The sequence below is a fragment of the Apus apus genome, chromosome 2 (assembly GCF_020740795.1).
Source record: "Apus apus isolate bApuApu2 chromosome 2, bApuApu2.pri.cur, whole genome shotgun sequence".
NCBI classification, from domain to species: domain Eukaryota; kingdom Metazoa; phylum Chordata; class Aves; order Apodiformes; family Apodidae; genus Apus; species Apus apus.
In genome coordinates this window covers 119,902,913-119,915,277 of record NC_067283.1, presented here as the reverse complement: position 1 = coordinate 119,915,277, position 12,365 = coordinate 119,902,913, and the positions used below count along the sequence as shown (strand labels likewise).

At 37.1% G+C, this 12,365-nt stretch overlaps 1 protein-coding gene across 1 annotated transcript in view; it reads right to left on the bottom strand.

The window, feature by feature from the left end:
- Window positions 1-347: 347 nt before the first annotated feature.
- YTHDF3 (YTH N6-methyladenosine RNA binding protein F3) overlaps window positions 348-12,365 on the bottom strand; it is a 25,679-nt gene continuing 13,661 nt past the window's right edge. Inside the window, exon 5 of the mRNA XM_051609476.1 lies at window positions 348-1,318. Coding sequence (XP_051465436.1) covers window positions 1,295-1,318 — 24 coding nt within the window. The 3' untranslated portion in view covers window positions 348-1,294. The remainder of the gene's footprint in view (window positions 1,319-12,365) is intronic.

The following is a 12,365-nucleotide window of genomic DNA, read 5'->3' as shown; positions in this document are numbered from 1 at the left end:
GAAAGCTATCCTTGGAGTTTGGTACAGGCTGTTCAGTATTTTGTACAGTCAATACACCCGCTTAACATTTTTTTTTTAATATTCTCTTCCAGCAGATAGAATGTGTTGCTGTATAAACTGGAACAAAATATGTAATTTTTAGAAATTAATAACTAGTATAGAACTACCCAGCTTAACATGTATTCTAAAATTCTTGTTGCGTGGTTCTAACAAAAATCATGTTAACATGGCCATGAATGTGTCATCTCCATGGATCAAAGTATTTTTCTCAAAATATTTGTTATTTGGGGAAAAGAACACTTGGATGTTGGGACAATGAAACAAAAACATTTCAGAAACAGAGTATATGCTTGCTAAACAAGAATTATGTTTATTTAGCTAGTGAATCACCTAGAGGAGTAAATTTTCACTTTCATGATAGCAATCTGTCAGGCTTGCAAACACCCAGAAATAGGAATTAAAGATTATTTTAAATGTAGTTATAAAGGTCATAAAAAGTCTGATTTAGACTGAGGTACATTTACTCAAAACTGAGAATCATTGAGTGGTAGCAAACAAACAGTTCCTCAGACAAATGCACTTTTTTCAGTATACATGTTACAGAAAAAAATAAAGAAATGTGCATTAACTGGTGGTGTCCACCAAGCTGCATATGAATATTCTCTTACACCAAACAGTTTGAAACAAGGGAAATGTCATTCTAATATAATTTTATGTTACGTTTCATTTGGCTAAATTGCAGCTTAAAGTTGCTTTGCCATATTAAAAGATTACTACAATAATTTTCACATGAACATTTAGACTTGAGTTTTACTCCAGGACTAAATATGGCATGATTTGCTTTTAATCTGTTGAATAGCTAAAAACTGACAATTAAAAAAACTACAACAAAGAAAAAATTAAGTTGAAGCAATGTGAATCTCACATCATTGAACCACTTCTAATGGTTAAATGTTAGTATTTAACAAATTCAAAGAGTTAATGAATCCTTGCATTCGTTCGGTCTCCTGTGCCTTAGCTAGGATGCATAAATACAAAAGACAGCAGATACTGGTAAAAGCTTCAGGACAGAAAGTGCTTGACGAAGGTACAGTTCTCAAGTGTGTTTGGTGAGAGAGTATAAGGGCAGATGCACTGATGAGAACCATTACAAGAAGAGTCAATTTTGTGTTAAGTGTTCAAAGATGTCACCTTAAGCAGAAAAAAAGCTTTAATAACGTCTTCTTGGACATATTAGGCATTTCCAGAGTCTACATCATTAGTGTTGTAATTCTAGCAGGACATCTCCATATAGTTATTGTTTGTTTCTATTTCTCTCCTGAAAAAAACAAAAACAGAAAGGAAAATCATGTTAATAAACACACTTCAACATTATCTACTTTCTTCTCATTACAGCAGTTGCATTGCTTGCACTTTCTCTAAATCAGCCAACAAACTTTCAAGAAAAAGCTTTACTTTTTTTTTCATGAGCATGAAATACCTAGTTCAAGTCAACTTCTTAAAAAGAAACACATTACATCAAACCGAAAGCCAACTATGTTTAAAAAAAAGCTATGAAAAAGGTATTACAATGTTACAGTTAAATCACTTCTAATAAAATATATTGCACAAAGTTAACTGAGTAAGAAGACAAAGGCATCTACAAACAAGGCAAGAAAGAGGTAGGCTAAATCTTCTGCTTGTCAAAAAAAGCTCTGCATGAATTAAATATCCTATTCTCCATCCATTATATCCCTGAAAAAGTAAAGATCATATTCACATGTATTTCACTCAAAGCCCACTATAATCAAATGTTTCAGTGCACTTAATTAAGTTCAAAAGATAAACAAAGAAGTTAGCCTAGCACTTCCTTCTCCATACAGACACATCACTCAAACAGCAAGAACTAAAAAATATTTTTTAGTTCTTACTTTTAATAACAAAACGCAAAACCAGTGAGGTAGGAATGGCTGGAAAAAAAACCCCACTTGAATGCAAGGGTGAGTTGCAGTCAACACCACCTTTCCCACAAAGCCCTCACAGAATTGTCAGATGTTGCATTTGGTGTAAGGGAATAAAGTGTGTAATGCCACCTCTGTGATAAAAACAATGATAAACAACTTTGTATGGTTAAGGGTTAAAATATTAATTGTCCTGTATCTCTATCAGGGACTAACAAATTCTTCTTCTGTATTAAAAGTCTTGCAGAGTAAATAACATTTTCAGTGCTTTACCATGCACACTATTTTCTCTGCTTAGTTAATGATAGACTTGGGCATTATGACTACCTCTAGGAGAAAAATAGAAACAGATCAGTAAACTATATCTCCTTGTCTTCATTGCAAATCTTCTAGACTGTAAAAACACACTACAGTTTGACTCTAAGATCCAATAGCATTTCTTTTCTTAGTATGTACAACTGAACACATTGTAGAAGTGGTTTAAAATACCTTCATGGAAGAGAGGTACGTTTCATCCCTCATTTAAAAAGAGAACACAAAAGTAATTTCCAGTATTTTTATTATTATTGCATTACACAGCATGTTATAAATGGAACACAAACATAGCAGGAAAAACCAAAATAAACCAGGAGGCATTTGAACAATGATATCAAAACCACACTATCTGATCCCATGCTGAAACTTTATAATGCTAGACATTATCAAGTGCAACTTAGCTTATGAAACCAAATAAATTCTCCCAAAAAGACAGTACAATGAAAGAAAATGATTATGTAGCATTTACACTGGTAATTAAGAGTACAGCTCATGATCTAGTCCTCTCCAAGACAGATCTTAAGAGCTGCTTCAGGATGACCACCAAAAAAGTTAATCTTGTTCAGAGCTCCTGGTCACTAAGCAGCTCAACCGTCCCAGCAGCTCTGTATCTAAGATTGTTCATTCTCTAGGAAAGAACTTCAATATATTTAAAGCAAGAATGATACTTCCACTATTCTGCTAGGAAACATTTTTTCCTAGTTCAAAGAGACATGACTAGTATTTGCATAGTAAGATATGATTTTTAAAACATGAGATCGATACTATCAGTCATTAATACAAACTGGTATGTTAAGAACAAATAGTGCATGTCTAGGCTGAAAACAGATGATCACTGGCCCCATGCCTCACTATGCATGTACGGTATTCAAAAATAGCCTGCTCACACACATCTCAGATTATTCCTCTACTATTAGCAGACTTCAACTGAAAGAACTGCACAAAGTGCTGAAAAACACTACTGTGGTATTAAGTAGTAGCCTATGAAACAGCAGTGTTAAATAATTAAATGTCAATATTTTAACAATTTTAAATACGCCCTACATACAATAATTGGTTCCTGCCTGCAAGTTTTACATGTGACCACCGAGTCAAGCTGTCTAGAAAGCCTTTCTCTGCATTGCAAACTGCTGCACAGTAAATTTACCAGCCTTTGTGTAGCCCCTGAACTCAGCATGCATTTCAGTTGATAAAATTCAAATCTCAAAGTTACATGTTACTACATTTATATTTAAATACTTCAAGCAAACACACAAACTTGACATTTTTCAATGCAAGTGAACCGTACATTCTTCAGATATTGTCATCAGTGACATCTGGCACTATGTACAGTTAAACAGACAGACAGGAAACCTGATCTATTCAAACTGCAGTAGTGGTATTAAACTCAAAAGCAAACTTAAATCTCCCATAGCTCTATGTCAGATAACACTCACTACCACTGCCTCTTCCTCTCTCAAAAAGTATTAATCTTCTTTTTAGGGTGGCTTTTGTTTGGTGGTTGTTTTTGTGTAAACAGTGATTATGGACAAACTAGCAGAAGACTTAGCTCAAGCAGGTTTCCATCATCAGAGCAGAGGAAGTTTCCAGCAGAAGTTTCCAACTAGATTCCACCACATTTCCCTTTCATGTAATATCTCATTTCTTACATTCAGATGAATCACACAGAATAACAGAATCTTAGGGGTTGGAAAGTTGATCTCAAAAGACCATCTAGTCCAACCCCCCTGCCAGAGCAGGATCACACAGGAACACATCCAGGCAGGTTTTGAATGTCTCCAGAGAAGGAGACTCCACAACCTCTCTGGGCAGCCTGTTCCAGTGCTCTGTCACTCTCACAGTAAAGACGTTTTGTCTGATGTTTATGTGGAACCTCCTATGTTCCAGTTTGCACCCATTGCCCCTTGTCCTATCACTAGACATCACTGAAAAAAGCCTGGCTCCATCCTCCTGACACTTGCCCTTAAAGTATTTAGAAACATTGATGAGGTCACCTCTCAGTCTCCTCCAAGCTAAAGAGACCCAGCTCCCTCAGCCTTTCTTCATAAGGGAGATGTTCCACTCCATCACCTTTGTGGCTCTGCACTGGACTCTTTCAAGCAGTTCCCTGTCCTTCTTGAATTAAGGGGCCCAGAACTGGACACAATATTTCAGATGCGGCCTCACCAAGGCAGAATAGAGGAGGAGGAGAACCTCCCTAGACCTACTAACCACACCCTTTCTAATACACCCCAGGATGCCATTGGCCTTCTTGGCTACAAGGGCATATTGCTGGCTCATGGTCATCCTCCTGTCCACCAAGATCCCCAGGTCCCTTTCTGAGCAAAATCCTTGCCACAACTCTTGCAGTGCTCTTGCATAAAAGCATCACCAGTCAATTTATCTTCCTTGACAAAGGCCAGCTTCCCTTCAGAACTAGCCAGGGTGAGGTTACCTGGCTTTAGGTGGAGTTTATGAGCAGGATGTGAAAATTAAGTAGAATTAAAATTAGAACTATGTGGGAATGCATCAGGTTGTTAAAGTATCTTCCAACTGCAGACCATGCTAATAACTTTCTAAACAAACTGACAAGACCAAGTAAAGGTGAACCTAAAAATGCCTGGGCCTTGAAAACACACACAGATCCAGTGCAAACAAAAACTTGGTCTGAACTGCAAGACTGACTTGCCATATTAATTTATCTCAATTCAGGGCATTAGTCCAACGATGCTATGCTGAAAAGTAGCTGCAATGTCATTAATTACCATATTTAACAAAATCTCTATGCTACCAAAATTTCAAAATTCATAGCAATAAAAATTTTTCCTGATTTGAAAGAAACTACTGAGATGCACGTAACACTAACTTCCAGATTTTTTTTTGTCAAAAAGAAGGGAAATTAAAAAGCCTAATTTTGAATAGCAAAAACTCAAATTGTAGCTAACAATAACAAGCTTCTACAGTACTCAGATGTTTTTGTTTGTTTTTTTTTACAAGATCCCACAAACTGAAGCTTAAGGTGAAGGAAGGTAGACCTGGAAGAACTTTTGCTTTGTTATAGAAGTTGCAAGTGCACGCATTTGCAAATGTCCATTTTGAAAGCTATCCAAGATTGCACACTTGCACAAGCTAACTGCAGACAAACTGGTTTCCACATGCACTCACTTCCAACACAATGAGCAGCACTTGCAAAAAATCCCCTAGAATTTTCCCAAACTTTTGCATCTTGCTGCAATACTAAAAACGTACATGCCTGAAGCTGTCTACTTTGCCCCTCTTCCAAAAGGCATTCTCACAGCAGCTCCAGAAGGGAACGTGCACGACATCTTAGTTGCTTCACTGCAAACTGTGATTTAATCTTCAGCTTAAAAGCCCTGCTCATCTGCATTGTAAGCTAACATGTCAGACTGCATTCTGTGAAGTGAGGCACAGGCACACATCTCCTCTGCCAACTCCACTGCGTAGGCAGAAACACCTGGCAGAGGCAGAAGAGACAGCTGTAGAGGTGGTGAAAAGAAGCCACACTAAAGTTCATGAAATCTCACTTACTAATGGCATCAGCCATAATCTGCAGTTTATTACACCCCAGTGTACCATTACAGCTATGACAGTGTAAACATTGACCTTAGTGCTTAAGAACCACAATGAAAAACAGATTACCAAGAAAACTGAAAAGTGCTAGAAATTGTTTACTCAGTTTATAACAAGGATCTCACTCACTGGCTGTTAACATGAACTCCACTGTTGAAACTTTAAAACTGTCTGAAGTGAAGGTCCTTCTTAACTTCTCGCTCTTGGATTTCAAACTAGACAGGGTAAATCTCCTAAAGACAGATTAGCTCAAAATCAGATAAAAATATTTAAGCACATTTTTATGAGATGGAATTCTGGGAAGATGGGAAGGTAAGATCAGATAGGAGGGATCTCTAAAAGCTTTACATGTACCTAGACATTTTTCCTGTGGAGATGCCATCCCTTCCCTAAACATTTATTTTCTTCTATTCTTTATTTCAACATGAAAACTACTAGGCACAAATCAAAAATCAAAGCCAGCACAGAAAGTCAAACAAGGTTTACAACTCCAGAGCACCTCTTTCTCCCAGTAAGCTTTATGGAGTAATATTCATCTGATATCCTGCTGCTGATCACTTGAACTCCAGACACTAAACAGGGCTTTCAAAGCATATAAATATTAAGAAAGCCTGAAAAGCTACATGACCTAGATTTCTAATTTATGTATTCTGCTTATTAGTTTTGATGGCATTTTACTTATTTCAGTCTTTTAAACATAGTTAGCAACAGCAAAAATGTGAACAAGTTACAGTAAAAAGGTAAATACATTTCAATTTGAGCAGACATGCATTGTTAGTAGCACATGGAGAGACCGTATTAGTTTATTATGATAACAATAAAGGCAATAAGAAATTAATCTGATCTGAAATTCCATAGCTCACTAAATAACAGGGTAAAAACATTCAGAAGGCAGAGGTGGGAAAAGAAACTTTAAAGATACTATATGACAGCACACAAGGAAAGCCTCTGCAGAAACCAAGCTTGAACTCCACGAGGCAAAAAAGCCCTTCCAGTCTTGTTTTCCCTGATGGATGCTTTCAGTGATGGATTGGCCAATTCTAACTACCAGTAGCAAGTGCTGTACACTGTACATTTTGAAATATCAGACTTTAATTAGCTACAAGACAGCCATTTCAGCAAGTTCATTAAAAATAATAAAAACCCAACAAATTTCTAGATCCTCATTATTGCTTATTAACAATATTCACGGTATAACATCAACTTTTGAATACTGTCAACAACAGATAGTTTCTAGCTGCATCTACAGCAATTTGCACTCAATGATAATCACCGTCCTAGCAAAAGGAGCAGAAAGATTGACCTTTGATAATTTTTCTCAGACATTCATGGACATCAACAATATCTCATCTAATCACTCTGCTAAGGAATCTGTAGTAGGCTTGGAAGGGAAATGAAATCCACTGCAGGGCCTATAAAATACAGTGGGAAAGAATTTCTCAGACAATTTTTCTTTAAGCCTCACCACTCATGCTCTTTGCACATGTATAACTCAAATTCCACTCTGCCATAAGATTAACTTATTTTATTTTGGTTTCCATTCTATTGTATATGAAAGAGCAATGAACGTGCAAGTTTATGCTTACTTTTTCACAACTTACTATAATCCCTAGGTACAAAGGTAAAACAATAATTTTAATTACCTGTCAATATTAAGTACAGCACCAGACTTCTGAAAAGGTCCTTTAGAAAGAACTGGGCTCATACAGCGCATCACCTGATAAAAATTTTTGTAATATATATAGTGCTCTACTAGATTAATCAAAAGGTTAAAGCAAATCCAATTTTGATACAAAATGTAAACAATTCTAATTCAATTGAATATACAGAATCACCTTTACTATATATGCAAGATCTGTTCTAAAGCGCCAGTTTTTCCAGCAACGTATCACCAGCAATCTTCACTAAAGTTTCTGCTAACTAGCCCATCTGTGTGGTATGAATCAATGAAGCAAGGGTCAAGTACTGCATGCAGTCAACACAGGGTGCAACTTCCTTGCAATATGCAGGCACAGATCTTCCCTACAAGCTGCAAGAAAAGCACCAAGTATTCTAGGCAATTTGTTCTTAATAGAGCAATGCAACCTGAGGAGTTGTAGCAGGAAGCAGAAGGCTGCTGCATGAATTTTAATAGCTATTTGTGTATATTCAAGAGACTCAGTATTACTCCTTTGCATTAAAAATCACAACTCAAAGACATAGCATTTAGAAAAGGTGGACCTATGACAGATTCAGCTCACTTCAAGTTTGAAGTCTTGTCTTAGGCAGCTGCCTTCATATGTAAGAACACTAAAGAATTAGACACCAAATATTACTGCTTTCTTAATCGTTAAGGTAAACCATTTGGTTGACATTCCTAGCTTTTCCAATAGGGGTCCCTATTTTACAGGAGATACTGGTCTTTCAAGTCCCAGAGTCCAAGAATTTTAATCCACTCTGCACTAAGGAAGCCATAGGCTTGATTTTGCAGGAAGAAATTTCAAATGAATAAGGAAACCACAACAAAATCCATACAAGTGTTACTATAAACTAAGATTGCCTTTGAGTATAATTACACTCCATCTCTTTCATGCAATAGTCTGAAATTACACTTTCCCTGTTGCAGCATCTTGTCCCTTCCCAGAGAAAGCCAGGCCACACCACTAACACACACACAGTAATTCTGTATAGTATCACTTTTTAACGTCAAAATCTCTCCATCCTATCCCATCCTGTAATAAATTCTAGACACTAATTCCGAACAGAAAAAAACTGACTCTACCAAATGCACAGAAAACAAGCACATCTGAAATCCATGTGCCTAAAACAAGAAAACTTGCAGGTCATTTTTCAGTGTCTCCGGAAGACTGAAGATGCAAAAGCAAATTAAGACACTTGTAAAAAGGCCCACTATCATAGGATGAAAATTCTGGATCAGTATGGCTAATATTGTTACAGCTGCAAATAATCCTCTTATCCTGAGCCCATACGTACATATTCATCTTGCAATCATCAAGTGAGCAAAAAAATGCCTTCCATTTCTACTTTCTGACCATATTGTTTTTTCTTAAAACAGATGAGACCTGAAACATATTCGTTTGTAAAGATGAAACTGTAGATACACATCCAAGCTCAAGGAAACTGCCAAATAATGGCCTTTGGAACATCACCAAAACAATATAGGAAATGCACAAGTTTCTCCGAAGATACTACATAACCTGTTTTATGTAGTGTTTTGAACATCTTTTAGATGCACATACACAAACTTTATAAAGGTGTCTGGTACAACTGTCATCTAACTACATTAAAAAAAATGGTTAACAACCTGTTTTCACTGCCTCACACAAGGACTGTGGATGTATCTTTATCTGACTTAAGTCATTATAACCCAGTAGTTGATGGTTGAGGGGGTAAGGAGCATCTACAGTTCACTCTTAATGGATGTCTTCTCGCTTCCTCCTTCATTTAATATATTTTTAAGAAGTATCAAATCAAGCATAAAGTCAGCAATGTCCTAGAATGGAAAGGAGTTACACTGCTTAGCACTGCAGCTTGACTATAACCCAACTATTAGAGAAACAGAAGTTACATTAGTATCAAAATGGGAAGAAAAAAAAATGAAATTACTCCTTTTGAGAGTTTTAGCTGTATCAGCATTCCTATTACAAGCTATGTAATAAAACAGGAGAAAACTAACTTTTTAAATGCTTATTTTGCCTGCCATTCAAAGACTTTTGGAAAAGTAAAAAACTCCAAATGCAAACTAGATACCCATCAACATCGTGGATTCCTCTGTCATTGCCCATGGATGAAAATTAATTATTTTCTGAACTATCTCACTAGGGAGACCATCTAACTCATTCTGCAGTTGCATGGAACCATGACTTTTTTTTTTTCCAATTTTATGCTACAAAAGTAGAATTCTGCACTAAATAGCAACTAAGTTGTAGGACAACAGATACTGTAGGCTAATGAGCCACCATGTGAGGGTGAAGAAAGTGTAATCTTCCAACATCTGGGTTTTTAATCACAGCAACATTTCATTTTGATCCATACATTTACTGAAGATCAGGCACATTAACTACTATTACAGATTTTTTTTCTTTGTAATACATTTTATTTTCCAAATGTAATTATGTCCTCTTAAATGTCATATCTTAAGAATTTGGTTCCATTTTTTAGACCTTATTGCTAACTGCTTTCTGTTGAAAGACAATCAAGCATGGTTTTAAATAATCTGCACACAAATATGCACGTTTAAAACCACAAAGCAGTAGTTCAAATTAAGGACTAATGCACTCTCAGATTATTTCAATGTACTATGGACAGAACTCATGAGAAACATCACAGATTTCTTTGCTCCTTTGGTGAAAGACTGCACTTGAACATTTAAAATAAGCCACTGGAACCTGAGCCATAAGAAAGGTGTGAATGGTTACTGCACAAATTTGTTACCAGCCTCAATTGTAGATACCTTATCTATACAAGGGTCACATCAAAAAGTGGTAGATAACTAGAGATATAATATTTACACTTAAAGAGATGATCACAGTAATTTGCAAGTAATCTTTATCAAATGGCAAAGTTACTGATGTTTCATGTTAATCACAGATTATTCACTGCACTTTTTAAAGTATATATAGTATATATAGCCATATTTTAATACAACATACTGGTAGATCATATTCAAAATTAATTATTTATCCCCTGAGTTGTTAATATTAAACTTTTACATATATTTTACAAAATAAGTTAGCTGGAATGATGAACAGTTATAAAGTAAATTAAATCCATAAATCACATGCTGTTTACCATATTTAGATCACTGGATGTAGGAAAATTAGTTACCACCTATGCAAAAACAAAGTATCAACTGAACTTTAAGGAACATGTAAATGGCTATTGCTGCTTGACACATTCAATATTTTATTAAAGCAATAAGCACATTTTTCATGACAGAAACACTGGAAAAAAGTTATTGTCACAGCTGCCAAAGGAAACTGTTATGAACTTAATTTACACAGCTCTACCAACAATAGGAAGTGCATTAATTTAAACAAAGCTCCATAAAAGCCTAGCTGGCACTAAGTAATAAAGGATTACTCAATTAACCATAAACCAGAACTTACAATACTAATTATTACATTTCCAAATTACTATTGAATCATAAAATAATAAACAATTGTATGTTTACAATTCAAAAACAGGTTGTACTCTGTGTGATAAAAAAAGAAAATTAGGGGTTTAAAATCAGAACTCAACCACAAGAGAATGAAGTCTTCCTAGTGTCTTCGTAGTGACAGAAGACACAGCGAAGGCAGTTATTGAATGCCTTCTTGCTTCAGCCTTCACTGCAAAAGCCTACCCTCTTGAATCCCAGACCCTGGAGATAATAGATAAGGTCTGGAGAGAGGAAGACTTTCCCTCAGTAGAGGAGGACAAGGTTAGAGGCCACTTAGCCAAACTGGACATCCATAAATCCATGGGCCCTGATGGGATGCATCCACAAGTTCCAAAAGAGCTGGAAGATGTTATTGCTAGGCAACTCTCCATCATCTTTAAGAGGTCATGGAAAAAAGAAAAGGTGCCTGAGGACTGGAGGAGGGCTAACGTCACTCTAATCTTCAAAAAGGGCAAGAAGGAAGACCCAGGGAATTACAGGCCAGTTAGTCTCACCTGCATCCCTGGTAAGGTGTTGGAAGAAATTGCTCTGCATGTCATGGCTAAACATGTGAAAGCAAAGAATGTCATTGGCAGAAGTGAGCATGGATTCACCAAAGGGAAATCATCCTTGACCAATTGGATTGCCTTCTATGACATTGTTACTGGCTGGCTAGATGAGGGGAGAGCAGTGGATGTTACCTACCTTCACTTCAGCAAGGCTGACTCCATCTCCCACAGCATTCTCATTAGGAAACTGAAGGACTCTGGGCTAGGTGAGTGGACAGTGAGGTGGATTGAGAGCTGGCTGTGTGACAGAATGCAGAGGGCTGTGATGAATGGAGCAGGGTCAAGTTGGAGGACTGTAACCAGTGGTGTCCCCCAGGGGTCAATACTCAGTCCAGTCTTATTCAACATATTCATCAAGGGCCTGTATGAGGGGACAGTGTATCCTCAGCAAGTTTGCTGATGATACCAAACTGGGAGGGGTGGCTGACACTCGAGGGCTGGCTGTGCTGCCACTCAGCATGACCTGGACAGGCTGGAGAGCTGGGCAGACAAGAATCTAATGAGGTTCAACAAGAAAAACTGTAGGGTCCTGCACCTGGGGAAGAAGAACACCATACACCAATATAGGTTAGGGGTGGTGTGGGAAACTGTTCTTTTCTTCCCCACATAAGTCTAAACAAAATGCCTTTTAAGCCAGCGAAGGCCTCTCCTGATTATCCCCAGCTAACGAACTAAAACAATGGACATGCTGGAAAGCAGTTCTGAGGAGAAGGATCTGGGAGTCCTGGTAGACAGTAAGTTATCCATGAGCCAGTGATGTGTCCTTATTGCCAAGAAGGCCAATGGAATCCTGGGGTACATAAGGAAGAGTGTGACCACTAAGTCAAGGGA